The sequence below is a fragment of the Galleria mellonella genome, unplaced genomic scaffold (genome assembly GCF_026898425.1).
Source record: "Galleria mellonella isolate WM207_F2 unplaced genomic scaffold, CSIRO_AGI_GalMel_v1 utg654, whole genome shotgun sequence".
Lineage (NCBI taxonomy): Eukaryota > Metazoa > Arthropoda > Insecta > Lepidoptera > Pyralidae > Galleria > Galleria mellonella.
This window is the reverse complement of record NW_026442139.1, coordinates 1321842-1346896: the sequence shown is the minus strand read 5'-3', so window position 1 is coordinate 1346896 and position 25055 is coordinate 1321842. Positions and strand designations below refer to the sequence as shown.

At 37.6% G+C, this 25055-nt stretch overlaps 1 protein-coding gene across 1 annotated transcript; it reads left to right on the top strand.

The window, feature by feature from the left end:
• The first annotated feature begins 820 nt into the window (after positions 1-820).
• Positions 821-24071, top strand: LOC113522352 (sodium/potassium-transporting ATPase subunit beta-1-like). The gene is made up of 7 exons (XM_052900809.1): positions 821-1070; positions 13945-14073; positions 14537-14656; positions 17811-17911; positions 20140-20241; positions 20559-20715; positions 21276-24071. Exons 1-7 carry the CDS (start codon positions 941-943, stop codon positions 21428-21430), a joined length of 894 nt encoding a protein of 297 aa, XP_052756769.1. The 5' UTR covers positions 821-940; the 3' UTR covers positions 21431-24071.
• Positions 24072-25055: the final 984 nt, after the last annotated feature.

The window sequence follows — 25055 nt, the reverse complement described above, 5'->3', positions numbered from 1 at the left end:
TTATAATTTAATAAAATAAAATCGTAAACCGCATCGTGTATATTGTGGACTATTGCTAGAATGATCTATTTATTTATTTATTTAAGGCAAACAAACAGCTAAAACAATACATAATTATATATTCAAATAGTAATTTGGTAGCCATTAGAATTTGCACAAAATAAAATACAAGTAAATGAAACACAAAATTAGACAATACTAAATTAAACAAAAATAAACAAATATAAACAAAATTAAACAAACAAATACTATCTATACCAGCCTTTCCCAAAGTGGGCCATAATGCCCCCTTGTGGGCGCTGCAGGCCTAAAGGAGGCGGTAAGAGACCCAGAAAGAAAATGGGGGCGTTGTGTAGAGGCTTGGGGGGTGATTTGTTGATCTTGAAGTAATAGTGGTTTTTAAAGTCAAAGTGGGCAGTAGACAAAATAAAAAATAGTAGCAATAAAAAAATAAGAAAGTAATAAAGGGCAGTAAAAAAAAGAAACAAAAACAGTTTGGGAACCCCCTGATCTATACTATAATTGTCATGTTATCATTCAGGACGTTGAAACTTCAATATTCATAAAATATATATGGGAGTTAAGTCTTGCGGTTGAGAAATAGAATTTTCAAAATCGGTTGCAAATTACGTATAACGTAAAAGTAAAATTTTTTTACAATATAAAATACAAAAAATACAGTTTGATTATGTATATTCTAGTTTATGAAGTCGTTTAAAATTTGCATTCGACAAAATCGATCACTATTCACCTTTGGCTTTACGATTTTATTATAGTCTTCCATATAGAAGCACGGATGCGTACGCGCACCGCACAGCGCACAGCCATTCAGTCATTCCAGAATAGCTCGCGACACCGGACGCATGCTCAGACGTCGCGAATAAATAGTTCGTGAAATTTACATGTACTATCGCGTAGGTTATTAGTTACATAAAATATAATGACCAATACAAATGCGGAAGAGTGGATACGAGCGCCCCCACCGTCGGGACCGCTGTGGCAAAGATGCGCCAAAATTGTGTACGATCCCGCTGAAGGCAGTTTCCTGGGTCGAACGCCTAAGAGATGGGGTGAGTTAAAAAGTATGCTCACGCCGATAACCCCCTAGTGGGGTAGTCAGAGGCATTTGTTTACTGTTTCCGTTGTAATGAATGTAGTCCTTCACATGTCTACATTTTACTGAACGGAATTGGACGCCGTAAACGAGCCTATTGCTGGCCATTCTGTTTAATACTGGCAGTATGAAAATTTATTAAGAAAAATATACGTTCTTAAAATAAAATTTAGTTTACATATACTGGTTATGTATTACATACATATAGATGGAACAGAATTTAACTGTGGTCTTAATTGAACCAAGGGTAAATGGCGGATATGGTAACCGGGTTGTTTAATTATTACAATGCTATATTATGTAATCGCTAAACTCAGTTTGTGCGAACCCAGTTACGACATCTTTCAGTTATTTTTTTTTTTATTTCTTATTTTATTTTCGAACGCTTAAATTATATGTAAGTATAAATAAAACTATTTTAACCAAATAGACGCACGTGTTGTTCGTTCCAGCGACACATGTGAGTCTAAAATGTCAGTTTTTGCCTTATGTCCAGATGATGTGGGGCAAAAAATGCCATTATATGACTACAGGAAGAGACAGGACTTTTTTTATAAGCGATTACTAATAATATCTGATGGAGAGTGATAATAGTAGACATGAAATATATATATATATATATATATATATATATATATATATATATATATATATATATATCAATGTGCTAACACCTACCCTTTGTCTTTTTTTTTTAATATTCTTCAATAAAGGGTTGGCTGGATAAGATTGCTCAGCGATAAGGCAGTCTTTTCTCACTTTAAAATTCACTGTACTTATATACAACTAAGAATGGCAAACAAGCTGACGGTCCACCTAATGGAAATTGGTAACCGTCGCCTATAGACATGAGCAGTACCATGTACATAACAGAGTATAGTTTCTCCCATGATACCTCCCATTCGTTGCCATTCCTGAGGACCCAGGTGTTATACCCTCTGTACCCTGTAAATTCACGCCATATCCCACCCTTCAAATCGAAACACAGCCATGCAAACACAACTGCTTTACGGTTGAAACACGAATGGGACAGAGGTACCCAAGCAATCGACTTTTGTACATACTTTTGCGAGAGAATGCTATATATGTAGCATTTTCTACCAAAAAATTTGATCAATAAAGGATAAATTAATTAATAAATCAAATTGGAGTATATTTAATATATATTCACACACAGACACCCAAGCAAATGACTTTTGTATAAGTTCTCCCTCTGGTAAAATTCTCTGTATTTGTTACTTTTGTAAGTCGTGCAATAAAATATAAATAAATGTAATATTGTCCCGTGTGTGTTCCGGCATAGAATAGGTTGCCCTTTTCTTTCCCGTGGGTGTCATAAGAGGCGATTAAGGAAGGGCGAGGGATGGGCAACTATTAGCAAAACCTCCCAAAGAGGAGGCTTAGGGGGGAAAGGGATTGTTAGTAATGGAGACTAAAAATCCAATTGCTAGCAATATACCCAACCGGGTCGACCTCCTCGCGGATTCCCCTGGAAACTATCATGGTTAATTCCTGATGAATTCATCGTGATGGGCTAACTGGCCTGTTTTCATTCTCATCTATCACCCTTCACTGGTGCACCGCCAGCGTATCCTGTTAGCACAGGCGGGGGGTTACCATTCCATTTTCATCCACCAAAAAAAAAGAGGAGACTTATGTTCAGCATTAGACAGTTTGATGATATGATGATGAAATACTAATGTTATACTACTGAATTGGCAAATACACATACGTCCAGCCTGATGGTAAGCGGTTATGACAGCGTACCCATTTAATGGATACGGAGGAATAACACCTGAGTCCTCAGGAATGGCAACGCATGGGGGGTATCGTGGGCGAAACAGTATACTCTGTTATGTCTATGGTACTGCTCATGCCTATAGGCGACGGTTACCACTTTCCATCAGGTCAGCTTGTTTGCCATTCTAAGTTGTATAAAAAAAATGCCTATCAAGACGAGTTATGTTTATCACAACAACGGTAGATGGATGTTTATTGATAATTCTGACAGGGATCGTAGCCGTGAGCGTGTCTATACGTATTTATATGTACGTCATTATCATTTCAATCCGTCAGTCATGTCATTAGAGGTTTTTCATTTTACCATACTTGTTTGTTTAGGTACTATTAATAATTATTTTTGCTGTAATTAAGGTTTAATTTCGTCATAGTTTCATATGCTCGTATGCTTGTTTTCTACTGAGTATTTTTTTTATACCACTGTGGTGGCAAACAAGCAAATGGCCCACCTGATGGTAAGTGGCTACCGTAGCCTATGAACACCTGTAGCCTATGAATACCAGGGGTATTGCGTTGCCGGCCCTGAAAAAACCTCCTTACTTCCCTTTTGAAGAACTCCATGCTGTAGTCTCTTGGGAAAACCTCGGCAGGGAGCTCATTCCGTAACCGAGGTTCGTGGGAGAAAACATCTTTGAAACTGCGCGAATACGCGACCATTTAGTCTGTAGGGTATGAGGTTGAACTCCCGTATTTTTTCCGGACGAGCGTCTAGTGGTAAGAGTACTGCCCCGGCATGACGTAGATGGTGTAGGTTCGGTCCCTTTCGCTTCGAAAGTTCGACATTTAATAATTTTATTGAAACATGATGTTCACATTTTATATAATTTTTGTATCATTTCAAAAAAAGGGGAACGTAAAAATTTGGTGTTTTTTTTATGTTTGTTACCTCATCACTCCGTCAGTTATATACTAGTTTAAAAAATAAATCCTGATATACTTTCATATTAGTTCCATCAAATTCTATCGGTTCGGTAGCTTAGTTTTTAAAAATAACTAGTTAGAACAATTACCAGAGGGAGACATTGTACAAAAGTCGTTTGTTTGGGTACCTCTGTCCCATTCGTGTTTCTGCCGCGAAGCAGTTGTGTTTGCACGGCTGTGTTTCGGTATGAAAGGTGGGATATGGCAGTGAAATTATAGGGTACAGAGGTATACCACCTTAGTCCTCAGGAATGGCAACGTATGTATATATATGACAATGTATACTATGTCCATGGTACTGCTCATGTCTATAGGTGACGGTTACCACTTTCCATCAGGTGGGCCGTCAGCTTGTTTGCCATTATAAGTTGCAAAAAAAAAACATTGAATCAGCTTTTTGGTGGAATAGAATTTTAAATTATTTTTATGTTTACATAAGCTACAAATTTGGATGTCAAGATTGTTTTTTTTGGATCTCATCAAAGATACATCATGCTGCTCAGAAGTCCTTATTTAGAGAGATACCTACCTACTCGGGTTTCTCTTACAACATATATATTCTCGTCCAAATTGGTCTTGTATTATTCTGTAGCCCATTTTGTGTGTGTAAAGACAAGACGAAATATAGTTTTAAATTTACCATACCACCTCATTCATTAATTTCTTTTTTATTATGTTTTTAACTGTACTTATTTTAACGATAAGTGATAACATTATGACATCGACTATGTGAAGAGTTAACTGATTAGTTTAAATTTAAACCTACCTATTTATTCTAGTTATCTCTTTCTTAAATATATAAACATGCGTTTACGCACACCAATATTTATACATTTTTTTTATACAAATGGCAAACTACCTGATGAAAAGTGGTAACCGTCACCTATAGACATGAGCAGTATCAGGGCATAACAGAGTATACTGTTTCGCCCATGATACTCCCCATGCGTTGCCATTCCTGAGGACTCAGGTGTTATTCCTCTGTACCCAGTAAATTTACGCCATATCCCACCCTTCAAACCGAAACACAGCTATGCAAACACAACTGTTTCACGGTTGAAACACACACACACACATATTGACACTTAGCGAATTTCTTGCGAGGAACGTGCAAAATTCTATCTTCTAATCCCGTTGTAAGTTTTAAAATAGAATAGAATAGAACAAAAATATTTATTGCCAGAAAAATACAGTAATAGACGATAATGCAATGGTAACTCCACCTGCGCTAACGGCATACACTGGCGGGGCACCAGTGAGGCATGATAGATGAGAATGAAAAAGGCACGTCAGTTAGCTATGTCGGTAACTTGGTTCTTTTGCAGATATCCTTATTTCGGATTCTATCACGCAAAGAAACACCGAGCATAGTCCTCTCCATAGCTCACCGAGCTTAAAACGTCATTTGAATTGGGGTTTTAAAAATCCTTTGTATAAAAACTGGTTGAATTCTAAATAAGTAGATGTACAATATTAAAACGGTTACACCGCCCTTGAAATTACAAAGCTGACACGGCATAGGCACAGGGGAGACCGGAATGAGGTCCTTTGTCAAGATGTTGAATGCCCATTCAGTGCCCTGAAAAGAATTAGTTCATGTTTCGGACCAATGAGTTTGTAATAATAAATAAAATTGGTCAAGTGGAAACGGACTCACGATGCGAGGGTTCCGTACATACGAGTTAGAATCATATTAAATCAAATCAAATTTATTTACTTGCTACATAGTAAAATGTTACATACACAAATAGGTACATAATGGGGGGAAGGGATCGTTAGTAATGCGGGCTACTAGTCCCATTGCTAGCAATATACCCGGTCAGGTTGACCTCCAAGCGTTTCCCCGTGGAAACTATCGTGTTGAGTTCCAGGTGTATTCATCACGATGGGCTGACTGACCTGCTTTTTTCATTATTCATCTATCATGCTTCACTGGTGCCCCGCCAGCGTATACCGTTAGCGCAGGCGGGATTACCGTACCATTAATCATGCATTGAAAAAAAAAATAGGTGCATAACATGCAGCACCCTGTAGATGTATGCAAATGTTAAACTGCATTTAGTCTACTATCTATTATATATATATATATATATATATATATATATATATATATATATATATATATATATATATATATATATATATATATATATATATATATATATATATATATATATATATATATACTAGTCAACTATATAAAACAACTAATGGCCTGTTCCGCCTTCGTACGGGTGGACATTTTTACAACATTTTAAAAAGTGGTTATTGTGACATAACGATAATAGTTGGACATATAGTATCGCGAAGTTTTGTTGTAGTCATTGATATTTCCTTCAATATTGTAGAACATACTTTTGTTCTATCACCAATAGTTTCCGCAGTGCACGCGACGAAAGATATTTTATAGCATTTTTTTTACCTTTTTGAGTTACGTTACTAAAGTTTAGTAAGGATTTTAAATCTTTTCTAACAATAAATTAAGCCTATTTTACTCAGGCTGAATGTAGCATTCTAATGGCGAAAGAATTTTTGAAATTGGCAAAGTAGTTTTTGAGTTTATTCATTACAAACATACATACACACAAAAATACAAATCTTTCCTCTTTATAATATTAGTGTAGACTATAAAATCCAAACGTTTTTTAAATTACAGTATGAATGCATATACAGTTCGAAGAAATAGCCAATTAACGGATGTAGCAACTGTTAAACTTGTTTATTTTAGCTATTTCCATAGTATTATGTCATATGGGATTCTGTTGTGGGGTAAAGCAGCCGATATAAATACGATATTTTACAAAAGAGGGCCATTCGTTCTATTTATGGCGTGGGTTCAAGGGAATCAGTACGAGAACGTTATAAAAAATCAAGTATCCTCACAGTTGCTTTCCATTATGTTTACAACAATATTATGTATGCAAGGAACAATATTACGACTTTTAAAACAGCGCTTGTACTAATAGAAGCTTATCCAATAATTATAAAATAATATTACCCAAATGTTATTTAAGTAAATTTAATAATTCTTTCTGTGGGTATTGCGTAAGATTTTACAACTGCCAAAGTCTGTTTTAAATTTTCCTGAAAAAAAAGGTTGAAATCTAGTATAAAGGGGGGAAAGGATTGTTAGTGATGGAGACTGAGAATCCCATTGCTAGCAATATACCCAACCAGGTCGACCTCCACGCGGTTCTCCTGAAAATTATCATGGTTAATTTCTGATGTGATTTATTATGATAGGCTAACTGGCCTGTTTTCATTCTCATCGATCACCCTTCACTGGTGCTCCGCCAGCGTATCCCGTTAGCGCAGGCGGGGATACCATACCATTTTCACCCATCAAAAAAAAATCTGGCATGCAGAGAAAGTAGCGCGTAAAGATTAATTTATAAAAAATATTTACTTACGTATTAATTGTTGATTACATATATAAATAATTATAATATTTACAGTATCAGTTACGATAAATTTCAAACAACATTATTAGTAAGTAGGTAGTGGTACTAATGATTTCATTCCGCTTGCAATGATGTTTGATTTCCTGACAATTGTTATCAGTAATTGATCAGTTCTCAGTACAGCGATCACGTTCAGAAAATACTGTAGGTATGAAATGTACTGTAATTTTAGAACGAAGCTCTCACACGATGTTAAAACACGAGAAAGGTATTGCTTTGAGATCCTATAGGATCTTAAAGCAATACCCTTAGTGGCATGGATATATATATACATGCCACACTATCTTCATATTAGTTTTTTATCGTCCATTGCTGAACATAAGCCATGTGAACATAACACCAGAGGGAGACTTTGTACAAGTCGTTTGCTTGGATACCTCTGTCCCATTCGTGTTTCAACCGTGAAGCAGTTGTGTTTGCATAGCTGTGTTTCGGTTTGAAAGGTGGGATATGGCAGTGAATTTACACGGTACAGAGGAATAACACCTGAATCCTCAGAAATGGCAATGTATGGGGGGGGGGGGGGGGTATCATGGGCAAAACAGTATACTCTGTTATGTATATGGTACTGCTCATGTCTATAGACGACGTTTATCACTTACCAGGTGGGCCGTCAGCTTGTTTGCCATTCTAAGTTGTGTAAAAAATAAGCCTTCACCGCAAGGGGAGTTTTGCCAGTAGTTTGTAACTGATAGATTTACTTACAAGATCTTTGTATAAATAAAGTATAGTACTTGCGGTTTTTTTTACTATAACTGTTTTATTGATTCTACTGTTGGGTTCGGAATATTGTTATCTAATGAATTTTTGTTTTTCTAACTGCATGTTTCTTCAAGATTCAAGATTTTTTATTTGTAAAACATATGTATAAATGCAGATGTTAACAGTACAATTTTGTTTCACATGTTTAGCCTACAGGATTAGACACACTGACACTAGACACTCAGTCACACAGACACTGGACACTCAAACACTCTGTCTGAGTGTCTAGGTGTCTGAGTGTCTAGGTGTCTGAGTATCTGAGTGTCTGGACACTGTGTGTCTGAATGTCTAGTATCTGTGTGTCTGAGTGTCAAGTGTCTGAGAGTCTAGTCTGTGTGTCTAGTGGTTGATTGTTTAGTGTCTGAGTGTTAAGTGTCTAAGTATCTGGTGTCTGAGTGTTTAGTGTCAGTGTGTCAAGTATCTAGAGACTGTGTCTAGTGTCTGAGTGACTGTGTGTCTAGTGGCTGAATGTCCAGAGTCTGAGTGTCTACTGTAAAAGTGTCTAGTGTCTGAGTGTCTGAGTGTATGAGTGTCTAGTGTCGGAAAGTCTAGTGTCCGAGTGTCTAGTATCTAGTGTCCGAGTGTCTAGTGTCTAGTGTCTAGTGCCTAGTGTCTGAGTGTCTGAGTGTCTAGTGTCTGAGTGTCTATTGTCCGAGTGTCTGAGTGTCTAGTGTCTGAGTGTCTAGTGTCTGAGTGTTTGTATGAGTGTCTGAGTGTCTGGTGTCTGAGTGTCTAGTGTCTGAGTGTATAGTGTCTGAGTGTCTAGTGCCTGAGTGTCTAGTGTCTGAGTGTCTAGTGTCTGAGTGTCTAGTGTCTGAGTGTCTAGTGTCTGAGTGTCTAGTGTCTGAGTGTCTAGTGTCTGAGTGTCTAGTGTCTGAGTGTCTGAGTCTAGTGTCTGAGTGTCTAGTGTCTGAGTGTCTAGTGTCTGAGTGTCTGAGTGTCTAGTGTCTAGTGTCTGAGTGTCTAGTGTCTAGTGTCTGAGTGTCTAATGACTGAGTGTCCAGTGTCCGAGTGTCTAGTGTCTAGTGTCTGAGTATCAAGTGTCTGAGTGTCTAAGTGTCAAGTGTCTGAGTGTCTAGTGTCTGAGTGTCTAAGTGTCTAGTGTCTGAGTGTCTAAGTGTCTAGTGTCTGAGTGTCTAGTGTCTAGTGTCTGAGTGTCTTATGTCCGAGTGTCTAGTGTCTGGTGGCTAGTGTCTAGTGTCTAGTGTCTGGTGGCTAGTGTCTGAGTGTCTAGTGTCTAAGTGTCAAGTGGCTAGTGTCTAGTGTCTAGTGTCTGAATGTCTAGTGTCTGAGTGTCTAGTGTTTAGTGTCTGAGTGTCTGTGTGTCTAGTGTCTGAATGTCCAGAGTCTGAGTGTCTACTGTAAAGTGTCTAGTGTCTAGTCTCTGAGGGCCTAGCGTCTGAGTGTCTGAGTGTCTGACTGTCTAGTGTCTAGTGTCTAGTGTCTAGTGTCTTGTGTCTAGTGTCTGAGTGTCTCAGTGTCAAGTGTCTGAGTGTCTAGTGTCTGAGTGTCTCAGTGTCAAGTGTCTGAGTGTCTAGTGTCCGAGTGTCTAGTGTCTGAGTGTCTAGTGTCTGAGTGTCTGAGTGTCTAGTGTCTGAGTGTTTTAGTGTCAAGTGTCTGAGTGTCTAGTATCTGAGTGTCTAGTGTCTGAGTGTCTAGTGTCTGAGTGTCTAGTGTCTGAGTGTCTAGTGTCTGAGTGTCTTGTGTCTAGTGTCTAGTGTCTAGTGTCTAGTAACTAGTGTCTGAGTGTCTAGTGTCAAGTGTCTGAGTGTCTAGTGTCTGAGTGTCTAGTGTCTGAGTGTCTATGTGTCTAGTGTCTGAGCGTCTGAGTGTCTGAGAGTCTGAGTGTCTGAGTGTCTTAGAGTCTGAGTGTCAGAGTGTCTAGTGTCTGAGTGTCTAGTGTCCGAGTGTCTGAGTGTCCGAGTGTCTGCGTGTCTAGTGTCTGAGTGTCTAGTGTCCGAGTGTTTATTGTCTGAGTGTCTAGTGTCTAGTGTCTAGTGTCTAGTATCTAGTGTCTAGTGTCTAGTGTCTAGTGTCTAGTGTCTAGTGTCTAGTGTCTAGTGTCTAGTGTCTAGTGTCTAGTGTCTAGTGTCTAGTGTCTAGTGTCTAGTGTCTAGTGTCTAGTGTCTAGTGTCTAGTGTCTAGTGTCTAGTGTCTAGTGTCTAGTGTCTAGTGTCTAGTGTCTAGTGTCTAGTGTCTAGTGTCTAGTGTCTAGTGTCTAGTGTCTAGTGTCTAGTGTCTAGTGTCTAGTGTCTAGTGTCTAGTGTCTAGTGTCTAGTGTCTAGTGTCTAGTGTCTAGTGTCTTGTGTCTAGTGTCGAGTGTCTAGTGTCTAGTGTCTAGTGTCTAGTGTCTAGTGTCTAGTGTCTAGTGTCTGAGTGTCTCAGTGTCAAGTGTCTGAGTGTCTAGTGTCCGAGTGTCTAGTGTCTGAGTGTCTAGTGTCTGAGTGTCTGAGTGTCTAGTGTCTGAGTGTTTTAGTGTCAAGTGTCTGAGTGTCTAGTATCTGAGTGTCTAGTGTCTGAGTGTCTAGTGTCTGAGTGTCTAGTGTCTGAGTGTCTAGTGTCTGAGTGTCTTGTGTCTAGTGTCTAGTGTCTAGTGTCTAGTATCTAGTGTCTGAGTGTCTAGTGTCAAGTGTCTGAGTGTCTGAGTGTCTAGTGTCTGAGTGTCTAGTGTCTGAGTGTCTATGTGTCTAGTGTCTGAGCGTCTGAGTGTCTGAGAGTCTGAGTGTCTGAGTGTCTTAGAGTCTGAGTGTCAGAGTGTCTAAGTGTCTGAGTGTCTGAGTGTCTAGTGTCTGAGTGTCTGAGTGTCTAGTTTCTGAGTGTCTGAGTGTCTAAGTGTCTAGTGTCTGAGTGACTAGTGACAGACACTAGTGTCCGAGTGTTTATTGTCTGAGTGTCTAGTGTCTAGTGTCTAGTGTCTAGTGTCTAGTGTCTAGTGTCTAGTGTCTGAGTGTCTCAGTGTCAAGTGTCTGAGTGTCTAGTGTCTGAGTGTCTCAGTGTCCAGTGTCTGAGTGTCTAGTGTCTAGTGTCTGAGTGTCTAGTGTCCGAGTGTCTGAGTGTCTAGTGTCTGAGTGTCTAGTGTCCGAGTGTCTAGTGTCCGAGTGTTTATTGTCTGAGTGTCTAGTGTCTAGTGTCTAGTATCTAGTGTCTCAGTGTCAAGTGTCTGAGTGTCTAGTGTCCGAGTGTCTAGTGTCTGAGTGTCTAGTGTCCGAGTGTCTAGTGTCTGAGTGTCTAGTGTCTGAGTGTCTAGTGTCTGAGTGTCTAGTGTCTGAGTGTCTAGTGTCTGAGTGTCTAGTGTCTGAGTGTCTAGTGTCTGAGTGTCTAGTGTCTGAGAGTCTAGCGTCTGAGTGTCTAAGTGTCAAGTCACTCAGAGTGTCTGAGAGTCTGAGTGTCTGTGTGTTTAGTGTCTGAATGTCCAGTGTCTGAGTGTCTAGTGTCAGTATGTCTAAGTGTCTAGTGTCAGTGTGTCTAAATGTCTAGTGTCTGAGTGTCTAGTGTCTAGTGTCTGTTGTCTGAGTGTCTGAGAGTCTAGTGTCTGAGTGTCTATTGTCAGTGTGTCTAGTGTCTGAGTGTCTTGTGTCTGAGTGTCTAGTGTCTGAATGTCTTGTGTCTTATTGTCTAGTGTCTGTATGTCTGAGTGCCTAGTGTCTGAGTGTCTGAGTGCTTAGTGTCTGAATGTCTAAGTGTCCAGTGTCTAGTGTCTTAGTGTCTGAATGTTTGAGTGTCTAATGTCTGAGTGTCTAGTGTCTAAGTGTCTAGTGTCTGAGTGTCAAGTGTTTAAGTGTTTAGTGTCTACGTGTCAAGTGTCTAAACATCTAATGTCTGAGAGTTCAGTACCATGGATATAACAGAGAATACTGTTTCGCCATGATATCCCCATGCGTTGCCATTCTTGAGGACTCAGGTGTTATTCCTCGGTACCTTGTAAATTATACATATTAAAAATTATAAGCATATTTTATTCTCTAACTATATTCTATGAAATTGTATACTATATTGCCATCTAGAAGTTACATACCTCTAAAAATCCACGCGTGTAATGGTAGTAGTCAATTTTATAACATATTTATAGTTTATAAGACACATTACATTTTATGTGTTGGGAAAAAATATATGAGTATGATTATGTTATTGACCTATATTAAAACCACGCGTCAATCATCGTCGGCCAAAAACTAGGTTAGATATATGGTAGATAGTTTTTATAATGCACTATTTTATTATATCTATTAAATGTACTATATATGTTCCTATATGTTCTCCTTTAACCAAAGGTTGTCTGTAAGAGATTGCCCTAGCGATAAGACCGCCTTTTGTACCTTTATGTATATATTTTAATCTGTACTTCATGCTACTGTATTTTACTTGAATTGTTTATACGACATTATTTATTTTTATGTCTTTGGTACAATAAAGAGCCAACATCATCGTCCTGCCCTTATCCCAATTATTATTGGGGGTCGGCGTAATCTGTTTTTTATTCATATTACAAAGAGATTTGGCTTACAGTTTTACGACCAGCCGCCTGCCTGACGTCAGCCCTCTTTGGGAATATATATTTTGTAGTGTATAAATACAGTAAAATATAAACGAAAGTAGCAAAACAGAGAATGAGATAAGGAGAGGTTAGGTAAACTAAAAGTGGAAACAGTGGTGTAATAAAGAGTTAAATAAATAAATATTAGGTTTACCAGAGGGAGATTTTGTAAAAAAAGTCGTTTGCTTGGCCACCTCTGTCCCATTCATGTTTCTACCGTGAAACAGTTATGTTTGCATTACTGTGTTTCGGTTCGAAGGGTGGGATATGGCAGTGATTTTACAGGGTACAGAGGAATAACACCTGAGTCCTCGGGAATGGCAACGCATGGGGGAAACAGTATACTCTGTTATGTCCATGGTATTGCTCATGTCTATAGGCGACGGTTACCACTTTCCATCAGGTGGACCGTCAGCTTGATTGCCATTCTAAGTTGCATAAAAAAAATTATGGTATGATTTAATGATAACACGTGCATTGTATAAGTATTATATATCGCAACAATTTTTTTTTTTTTTTTTTATACTATTTAGGTCTCTCTCCCTAATTATAAACAGCCGAGATGAGACGATGGCGCGTTTATATCTGTGACGGATAAAAATATTTTACGAAGCGTTAACCTTTCTCGAAATAATTTGTCTCGTAACATAGTGTTGGGGGGGGGGGATTGTTAGTAATGCGGACTACCAGTCCTATTGCTAGCAATATACTGCATCAAGTCGACCTCTATGTGGTCCCTCGTGGATATAATCATGTTGGATTCTAGGTGTATAGGCTAACTGACCTGCCTTTTCATTCTCACCTGTCTTTCCTCACTGGTGCCCCGTCAGCGTATACCGTTAGCGTAGGCGGGTTTACCATTCTATTATCATCCATTAAAAAAAAACCAAACATGCTATTTATGTATATAGGTGACTTTTTTTATGCATGATAATGGAATAGTGACCCCGCCTGCACTAACAGTATAAGTTGGCGGGGCACCAGTAAGGGATGACAGGTGAGGGTGAATAGATAAAGGCAGGTTAGTTAAGCCATTGTGACAAATTCACTAATGAATCAATCACGATAATTTCCAGGGGGAACCGCGAGGACGCCGACCTGATAGGGTATATTGCTAGATATGGGGTTACTAATCCCCATTTCTAACAATCCCTTTCCCCCCATATAGGTGACGGTTACCACTTTATACCAGGTAAGTCCTGACGACTTGCTTGCTTGTTATTCTATCATAAAAAAAAAAGAAAAACTAATTTCACGTTTACAGTGTATGTAAATAGTGTGTAAAATAAGGATAAATTTATTTATTTATTTAGTGTAATAACTGGGGTAAAATGAACTAGTGTGATTGGCAGGTATCGTGGTCACGTTTTACCTGGTGTTCTACGCGGTGCTGGCAGTCCTGTTCGCCGTGTGCATGGGCGGGCTGTTCCTCAGTCTGGACCCGAACAAACCCACTTATACCCTGAGTAGCTCGCTTATAGGTACGTACCAACAGTTTTTATCTCCTCCACCTCCCCCCTTCTCAATAGAAAATCCATATAGCACTATTTTGAAATAATACTAGACGTATTTGTTACCAACTTGCTGGAGTTTCGTCGGATGGCCATCGAGTGTTTGTGTTCAGATAGTTAAAATATAAAATGTTATTTATATTCTTGTTGTATTTTTTTTTTTAATGGGCGATAATGAAATGGTAACCTCGCCTGTTCTGCCGATATACGCTGATGGAGCTCCAGTGAAGGATGACAGATTTAACCACGATGGTTTCCAGTGGGTACCGCGTGGAGGTCGCCTAACTACACAACGCTGGTTTTCAGCTAGCCCCTTTCTAAACTCTTCTTTACTTTGAGAAATACTTGTTTCTCTCTCTCTCTTTCTTTCATCGTAGTTCTTATCTTGGCTAAATTAATTTAAATTGATTTTGGTTTTTTCTGCTTATTCCAGGGGCTAATCCCGGTTTGACGTATCGTCCACTCCCTTGGAAGGGAACTATATTGCAATACAGTACGGACAAAGAGAACTCCACTGATATGTACATAAGAGAGCTTGAAGAGATCATGGAAAGTAAGTATCATAATATGTTCATCATATCCTTTAACTGTCCACTGCTGAACACAAGCTGGGAGGTGTTGCCAGTAGTGGGAGGTGTTGTTAGTAGACACTTGGTAGGCAGATTGGCAACCGCAGTTAGACTTTGGTGACATTTTAAGAGAGACGCTGCTGCCCATCCCTCGATCATAAGTTCCTTTAGTCGCCTTTTACGACACCCATAGAAAAGGAAGGGTTGCCATAATGTACATTTATTACTCAGTATGTGGGAGAAATTATATTGTAAGTTTCAGTTGAAACATTAAAACGATACAAAATTCTTATTAATATATTAAAAGAATAAAACAAACAGTGCATAATGGTTCGTAATTATATTTGTCTTTACTTACTTTGATTTATATCTTAGTATACTCGTAGACTTATATCAAGTTTTTATTTTGAAGTCATTGAAAATTATCGCCATTTTAATTAATACGTATATATTAATGTGTAAGCAATACGCATATATGTATATATATTTATAAAAATATATCCCGATTTTTTTATGCAACTTAGAATGGTAAACAAGCTGACAGCCCACCTGATGGAATGTGGCAATCGTCGGTTATAAATGTGAACAACATCGTGGACATAACAGAGTATACCTTGATACCCTTTATGCGTTCCTGAGGACTATGGATGTTATGTCTCTGTACTCTGTAATTTCATTGCCATATTTCGTTCTTCAAACCGAAACAGCCATGCAAACACAATTGTTTCACGGCTAAAACACGAAAAGAACAGAGGCACCCAAGCAGACGACTTTTGTACAGAGTTTCCATTAGATTAAATTTCAAATAAAAAAGAATTAGAACTAATTTGGGAAACGTTACATCCAATTACTTGCAACACTGAAAAATGGCGGGTTTTATTTTAATTAAAAAAATATGTCTTAAAATTTAGTTAGCCAAATGTCAAATTAGATAAAAAAAAAATGTTAATTTGTATTAGAAATTCAGTGTTTATATTTAATCTAAGCCTATCCAGTTTAGCAAGCATTATTTTATTGGTCTAGAAATTCTTTTTAAATCTACAGATAGTCTCTATAGATACTTGATAGAATGTAACTATGAAATTAATCTATGTATTTAGTTAGGCCATAGATTCAACACAAAGAAATGAATTGAAATAGACAGGTATAAACCCAGTCCTTTTAAGGAATCGATATGTTAAACAAGTGCCCTACATCTATCGATTTCCAAGCTCACCACACACGATGCTTTAGATATCAGTTTACATTTACGAAGAAACAAGTGATTAAAACGGAATGTACGAAGGTACATACTAAGAACAAGGAATTACATAGAAGGAATGATAAAATAAAAAACAGTAAATCATATAGTTGCCTCCTTTCTTTTTATGCAAATATAATTAGTAAAAAGAGAACGAAAGATACACCATTAGTTGTCATTTTTCTAAATTTATAGCAGGCTAGTGTATAGAAAATGTTTGATATATCAATTATTTGTCAATGACAAATTTTAGATTACTAGATTATATATCCGACACAGTTTATGTAGAAAGTATGCAAGCAGGTTGTATCTGAATTTGGTAGGGTTATACGGTCGTATAACATTTTCTATACACTAGCCTGCTATGAATTGACAATTTTATCACTCCTTCTATATAATTCCTTGCTCTAAGGGTACATATAAATTCTTATGTATATAATAATAACAACCCATTATACTTGTGTATGGGTGTACAAAGAATGGTCTACTCTGTGCAGTGTGTTTAGTAAACTATATTAGGTTTATACAATAAAAAAAAAAGAAAACTGTAAGAATAATAAAATTAATTAAATGTATTTAAGGAGTCGTCACTGTTAGACATTGACAAAACCAGAGATTAAAAAACATATATCATAGACACACAGCGAATTGATTTAATTTATAATATTTTTCTAATGCTATATCTTTAATTTTTATGATTTGGTACAGCTTGATGATCACATAAGTTCGTAATTAATATATTTTTTTTTAAAAACAACTAGTATTTTTGCCTGGTAGTCTTGGCTGAAATTGCATTTCGAATAGGCGGTAAAATCATAAAAAAATGTTTATTTAAAAATGCATTCACTTTAAGTTAACCTTGAATAAAATTTTCTCCCTTTCATTTATGTCCCACTATTGGACACTAGTCTCTTACTATATTGCGAGCTTGACCTTGGTGTTGTAGCGGTATAACACATTGTCTCGCCTTCCGCTGGTCGCGGGTTCATTCTCCGCGTAATAAAAACATTTGTATTCAAAAGTATATCTGTTTTATTGGTCTGGACGATTACCAGATATAATATTGTATATATAGGTATGCATACACAACAGCGTCGCTTTTAAAACGTCACTGAAGACTAACTACGGTTGCCAAAATGTCTGCCAATATGGCTACTTCTGGCATAAATATCCTTAAAAGGAGGCCTATGTCCAACAGTGGACAGTAAACGGTTCATTTAATAAATAAATAAATAATAATAATAACTACTTGGCTCGCGATGTTACTGAAATGTAACGGGGGTGACGTCCACCGAAATCATTCCAATCATTCTGTCGGTGAACGGTCTTATCCCAACTAGACTGGAACAACATCTTAGACGGTTGGGATTCCGAGGTGGCTCACTCCCGGGAAAGATGCAGAAAGCGGTGCTCTTAGATACTGTCCGCATTGTATGCCAGTTTCCTCCCTGGGGCCCTGAATCTCGACCAACTTTGCTTCTGCCGAGGGTCAGTTTTGCCATCTCTTCTCCTTAAGAGAAATATATACATATTGTCATAAGTAAATAACTAAGAATTAAAATTACTGGGTTCGCCATGCTTCGCACGTTAGTACACCCATTTAAAAGACGTAATTATAATAGTATATTTACCTCTATCGTCTGCCTACCCTCCAAATTATCTATCTCGAATTATTTATTTTATTTATTTATTCATTAATACAAAAAATTTACAACAGCCGACTACATTGGAGCCCGCACTAGGCGAATTTGTATCGCGGGAGTCCATCTGAGATTAACAAGACACGGTGATTTACAAATATAAATTAAATTAAAATACTAAGCCAGTTTTACGAAAGCAACAAGTTAGAATGATAATATTATAGATAAATAGATAATATCGCCAGGGTTTTATTGCAGTGTATTCGCATGAAACATGGCGCGCGACAGTCACTGAATGTACGAGCGACGACAGCTTCGGACTCCCATACTCGCCGTGCATTTTTATCAAGTTAAATAAGGTGACATAGTTTTATTGAATGCAATTGTGATCTCTTGAACTTGTCCAATGTAATTTGCTTTTTTTTTAATTGCACTATTGCGAATACTAAAATAAGTACCCACTTTTGTAAAAAGTCTCTTAGTGAGACTTTATACGAAAGTCGATTGCTTGGGCACTTCTATCCCATTCATGTTTCTACCGTGAAGCAACAACTGCTTTTGCACGGCTATGTTTCGGTTTGAAGAGTGGGATATGGAATAACACCTGAGCTCTCAGGAATGGCAATGCATGGGGGGGTATCATGGGCGAAACGGTATACACTGTTATGTCCACAGTACTGCTCATGTGTATAGGCGACGGTTACCACATTCCATCAGGTGGGCCGTCAGCTTGTTTGCCATTCTAAGTTGTATAAAAAAAATTATTCATCTCTACTCTATAGTGTTTTTCAGAACTGTTTGTAAAATTTGTCACTACTATGTTTACCACCGTTCTACTGATTCCGAGCGCGTGCACCGAATGCACCGAATGCACCGAATGCACCGGCCGTACCCCCATTTAGTTAATAATAGCTGTTAACACTAATACATGCCTAGACAATGGCGGACCGTCATAAACGTAGCGGGTAGTCCGTGCATATTAATACAGCGCAACGCTCACCGTACTACCCTGCAAATTTTTATATTCATCGCGCGGTCGGAACGCCCTCTGTGTGACATTAGCCTTTACTACGAGACTGCCTTATTGCTGCTCTGTAAATCTTATTGTAATATATCTATTTAAAGTAAAACAAAAACTGATAAATATATTAAATACTATACCTGCACTAATTGGAGTATTTTTTTTTGATGGGTGAAAATGGTATGGTAACCTCGCCTGCGCTAACGGGATACGCTGGCGGAGCACCAGTGAAGGGTGATAGATGAGAACGAAAACAGGCCAGTTAGTCCATCGTGATGAATTCGAACAGGAATTAACTATGCTAGTTTCCAGGGAGAACCGTTAGGAGGTTGACCTGGTTGGGTATATTGCTAGCAATAGGATTCTCAGTCTCCGTTACTAACAATCCCTTCCCCCCAATTGGACTATTTATTAATGTTGTATCAAACATAACTGATTAATGGGAACAGCTTAATGTTGTTTTCAATCCAGTTTCTGTTTATAAAAAGGGTATATAATAAATATATAATGGCCATAACTAAGTGCTTAATCTTTATTCTTTTACCCGCGTCTTCGGGATATGCTGATTAATAGGGATATAAATAGGCTATGTTCTCCATCCCCAAAAAGTATGAAGTTGTTTTGGTTATTAACTGCTATTGATTGTCCATTGCTGAGCGGGGGGGCGAGGGGGATTGTCAGTAGTTGCCACGCTTGACAGGCGGGTTGGCTACCGCAGTTAGACATTGGTGATGTTTTAGGAGCGACGCTGCCAATCTCTCGACCATTAAGTTACTTTAGTCGCTTCTATGCTAAGATATATATACATATATGATAATATGATATATATTTTATTATATATGGCATGGGAGGTAACATGGGCGAAACAGTATACTCTGTTATGTCCATGGTACTGCTCATGTCTATAGACGACGGTTACCACTTTACATCAGGTGGGCTGTCAGCTTGTTTGCCATTCTAAGTTGTATAAAACTCCATCTGCGCTATCGGTATACGCTAGTGGGGCACCAGCGAATGGTGATAGGTGAAGATGAAACCAGGTCTGTAAGCTCATTCATGCCAGATTCAACAAGAATTAATCACAATGGTTTTTATGGGGATTCGCGTGGAAGTTATTCTGAGAAGGTATATTACTAGCAATGGGGATTAAGGTCTCATTATTAACAAACCCTCTCCCCCCTTAAAATATTAGTATTAGAAAGGATTTTAGTCTTCTCATTCATCCGAAGAGTAAAATCTCTCCATTTGCAATATAAACTGTAGGGGGGCGGGGGGAGAAGGGATTGTTAGTAATGCGAGCTATCAGTTCCATTGCTAGCAATATACCCTGTTAGGTTGACCTCCACGCGGTTCCCCCTGGAAACCATCGTGGCTAATTTTACTGTAACTCCGCCAGCGTAACCCGTTAGCGCAGGCGGAGTTACCATTCCATTTTCACCCATCAAAAAAAAAAAAAAATTTATATATATATATATATATATATATATATATATATATATATATATATATATATATATATATATATATATATATATATATATATATATATAAACTGTAATATTACAGATATTCGACTGGGTGCCAGAATACTACGACGACGCCAGCAACTTACCCGCTGACATGCCTGAAGACCTTCAGGATCACATCAGGAGTTACGACCAGGCAAAGGTATATACATAAACTACCTTTTTCCCGCGGCTTCACCCGCGTGCATCAGTATATGTGTAATTTACAGGGTACAGAGGAATAACATCTGAGTCCTCAGAAATAGTGACGCATGGAGGGTATCATGGGCGAAACAGTATACTCTGTTATGTCCATGATACTGCTCATGTCTATAGGCAATGGTTACCACTTTCCATCAGGTGGGCCGTCAGCTTGTTTGCCATTCTAAGCTGTATAAAAAAAATACATTGCATTCAAGATTCTCCAGTAGAGGTGGGCAATCAATGTGATTATTCACTAACTATCTATTACTTGTACAGCTCAAACAAGTGTGGGTTTCGTGTGCTGAAGAAGGCTCCAGTACGAATTCAAGCAGAATACAGTACCCGTGGGGCAGGGCGCTGCTGGGCAGGTATCCGTTCCGGAGCCAAGTCGACCACCCGAGTCCGATACTGGCTGTGAAGTTAACGCCGCCAGGTAAATTGCTGCTTTATTTTTCCTCTATCCAAAAATGCACCGCCTACGTATGTCTCTGTTTGTCCAATGGTTGACTGGTAGAGAACACCGTCCGATGTTAAGTCCGCCATATGTACATAGAATTTCACTGTGCATTAAAGTTTAAATAAATAAATAAATTGTTTTTTTTTTATACCACTGAGGTGGCAAACAAGCATACGGCCCACCTGATGATAAGCGGTTATCATAGCCTATGAACGCCTGCAATACCAGAGGTATTACGCGTGCGTTGCCGACCCTGAAGAAACCTTTTTACCCCCCTTTTGAAGAACTCTATGCTGTAGTCTCTTGGGAAAACCTCGGCAGGTATTTTCCAATCGGCTTCAAAAAAACAGTAGCTTCTCAATTCGATTGTATTTTTTATGTTTCCCATCCCATTCTATCAGCTGTTAATTGCCCATTGCTGAACATAGGCCTCCCTAATAAAGTGGGGGTTTTGCTAATAGTTGCCACGTTTGGCAGGAGGACTGGCAATCGTAGTGTGAGTTCAACGCATACCTGATCTGTTTTGTTTGTTCCAGTGAACACTCTATACACAGTTCGATGCAGGGCGTGGGCTAAAAATATAATTTACAACAAGAGCTTGAAGGACGCCTCCGGGTACACTCGGGTCCAGATCCACATAGAGGGCAACACGGCACCCGTCACTGAAGACCCAGAGTCCGTTGCGACATAACATACAAGCCATACAACCCGGTTTCGCGCGGGTGAAATTATATGTTTCTACTTATTTAAAAGATATATTAAGATGTATTTGTACATATAAATCACACAGTAAAATACCAGTTTAATCAATATTAAAGTCCGTTGTGTTGTATAGAGGATGTAAGGTGGAGAAATAGACAAATGCGACTTTGTTTTATACAATATAGAGATTAATTTACAATGACCTGTACGGAAAAGGGACATTTTGTCTGCTGATAAAATTTCTTTTTACACGTGACGTGAGACAATCCTCGGCGGACATTTTTGTTCGGTCACAGTGGAACATTAAAAATAGCATGCTGTACAAGATTTTGTCCACGCTTTGTGTGTGTAGTCGTAATATATATATGTATATTATTAAATTAGTGATCTTACCCAGCTTCGCACGAGTGGACAGAATTTTCCAAAATCAATACATATAACAAAAAAAAAAAGTTTCAGCCGAATCAACTGATCGGTTTTTTTTAAAGCATTTTGCATGTGATTCTTTAGATTGATATAACTTTTTCACTTATGAACCGATTAAAATAAAATAAACAGTAAATGTTAAGTGGAGCAAACTGTAACGCATTAGTGAAAACCGCATTCAAATCGGCTAAGCCGTTATGGGATTAGCATGCACGAACGTACAGACATATAGACAAATAGACAAAAATTCTAAAAATCATTATTTTGGGTTTTACTGCGTTCATAAAGCCCCCCCTTATAAAATAGTTTTTCTTATGTATCTTTCATGGATAGACAGCGATCAGTTACTATTTTATTATATGTATTGATTACATAATTATGTAATAGAGACCATTCTATTTGTTTATGATAGAAAAAAATCTATTTTTTTTTTATTGTACATAGGTATACCAAATGAAAATCAGTATTTGTACTTAAAATTATGGCGTTCGAATTTTTTGTATAGAAAAATATGTGTGAATATGAAATAATTACATGAAATGATTATTTGAAAAAGCGAATATTATTTTAATAATTTTTTGCAGATAGAGTACTTATATATATTTTTTTTTTATAATCGGTGAAAATAAAATGGTCACCAAACAGGGGCACCGACAAGTAAGGGATGATAGGTGACGATGAAAACAGCTCAGTTAGCCCATCGTGACGAATTCCACTAGAATTAACCACGATGGTTTCCAGGGGGAACCGCGTGGAGTTCCACCTGATGGGTGTATTGCTAGCAATGGGGCAGTTGGGCCCCATTACACAATAACTATATAATAACATTTCCTTGCCCCTCGCCTATATCTATTATAAATCGGTAGTCTTAAATCTTGTGTTCAAAATTTTTGAAAAGTAAATTGTAAATGAAATTATGAAATTTTCGAAATTCGAATAAAATATAATAAAGTTATTGTAGCAACATTTGGAATGTAAGATTATTATGTAAAATGTCAAAGTGAAATGTTTAAAAAGTTTTTTTTTTTAATTTTAAAAGTTTTTACCCTCTTCAAGTACATCAGTCCTATTGTACTATTGTGTCAACTCATGTCTAGTTCAAAACTGTTTGAAAATATTTACGTTAATATCTACCTACATAAGTATTTCAAGGTGCGACCACGTATGAGAATTTTCAGAAATAAAATTAATCAAATTATATCGACGATGGTATGTCACTATTACAGAATGTTATAAAAAGTATTTATAAAAAGTCGTCAAGCTTGCACAAGTTCGTACTTTTTTTTACAGTAATTAGGCTGTGGGGTTTTGAGGTATCAGTTCCTTTTGGGAAAGGGGTTTCTTGTCCAAAACAGTTTGAGAATCTATGATACTAATTATCGTGTTAATTCCCTTTTTTTTTTGTAAATATTCAAATATTGATAAATGTTTAATCGTTTTTATAGAATAAATAATGCAGACGTTTCCTCACATATACATGTGTAGGTACAAACTAAATTAGTAAAATGTAGTTAGTTGAAGTGTAATTTTGGTAGTGAGGTTAAAACAAATTATATTACATTATTCTAAGCAACTGGTTGACTAAATATTTACCTTATCGTGTTGGATATTTATTTATTTATTTGTTACAAATTACGATAACAGTTTGCGAACAGAAATGAGCATGCCATCAAATTACCAAAGGGAGACTTTGTACAAAAGTTGTTTGCTTGTGTACCTCTGTCCCATTCGTTTTTCAACTGTAAAGCAGTTGTGTTTGCATGGCTGTGTTTCGGTTTGAAGGGTTGGATATGGCGTGAATTTACTGGGTACAGAGGAATAACATCTGAATCCTCAGGAATGGCAATGCATGGAGGGTATCATGGGTGAAACAGTATACTCTGTTATGTCCATGGTACTGCTTATGTCTATAGGCGACGGTTACCACTTTCCATCAGGTGGGCCGTTAGCTTGTTTGCCATTCAATAATTATATAATAATAATTTCATGAAAAAAAATAACCAAAGTTTGTTAACCTTATATACTAAACATCTGTAGCAGTAAGTTAGAAGAAAACGTTATATGCTTTAATATTGTATTTAAATGACATTTATCTTTTATTTTAGTTATTATAAAATTAAATAATATTCGTACATGTAAAAATAATGATATGTACTTATTTAGTAAAAAATAAAATTGTTTTCCACAGAAACACTGACATCAATTATGATAAAACCAGTTATTTTGATTTAAAAACTAAACTACTAAATTGATTTTTATAAAACTTCTACGGGACTAACCTGTATGTGTACGCATTCAAATAAAACTAAAAAGGATTTGCTAAATCGGTTTAGTATTTGGGGGGAAGGGATTGTTAGTAATGCGGACAACCAGTACCATTGCTAGCAATATGGTGTATTGTCAGGTCCAACCCCACGTGGTTCCCCTTGAAAACAATCACGCTGAATTCCAGATGTATTCGTCACAATTTTCATCCTCACCTATCACCCCTCATTGGAGCCCCGCCAGCGTATACAGTTAGCACAGGCGGTGTTACCGTTCCATTATCATCCATAAAAAGAACCTGATAGTTCAGGCATGGTAATCATTCCACTTTCATCGCATTACAAAAAAGACTCCATTACTAATAACTTTCAGTTAAACCTATTAGCACGTGACAATTACTCTATTCAGTAAATGAAAACCTCCAGTTAATTGTCAGTGGAGGGCTGGGCGGAGGGCGGCACGTCACGCCGGTTGTCGGCAGATTTGGGCGGCGCGGAAACGTCATAGACTATCTATGGAATATCTCTACATGTACCCAGTCATATTTTATATTTAATGCCTACATCGTCATATCAACCATCAACTGTCCACTGGCCACATAGGTTTTTCCCCATAAGGGGAGTTTTGCCAGTAGATGCCACGCTTGACAGGTGGGTTACTAACCGTAGTTAGGTTTTGATGTTTAGAGAGGGACGCTGTTGTCCATCGTTCGACAATTTATTTTCCTTAATCGCTTCTTACGACATCCACGGGAAAGGAAGTGGTGGCCTATTCTGTGTCGGGATCACACCACGAATAATAAAACCATATTGCAATAAAAAAGCGGAAATGAATATAAGTATTTAAAATAATATGTTAGTAATATAATAAAATTAAAATTAGACGATGTTTTTGTATAGGAAATATTGAAATAAATTCGACAC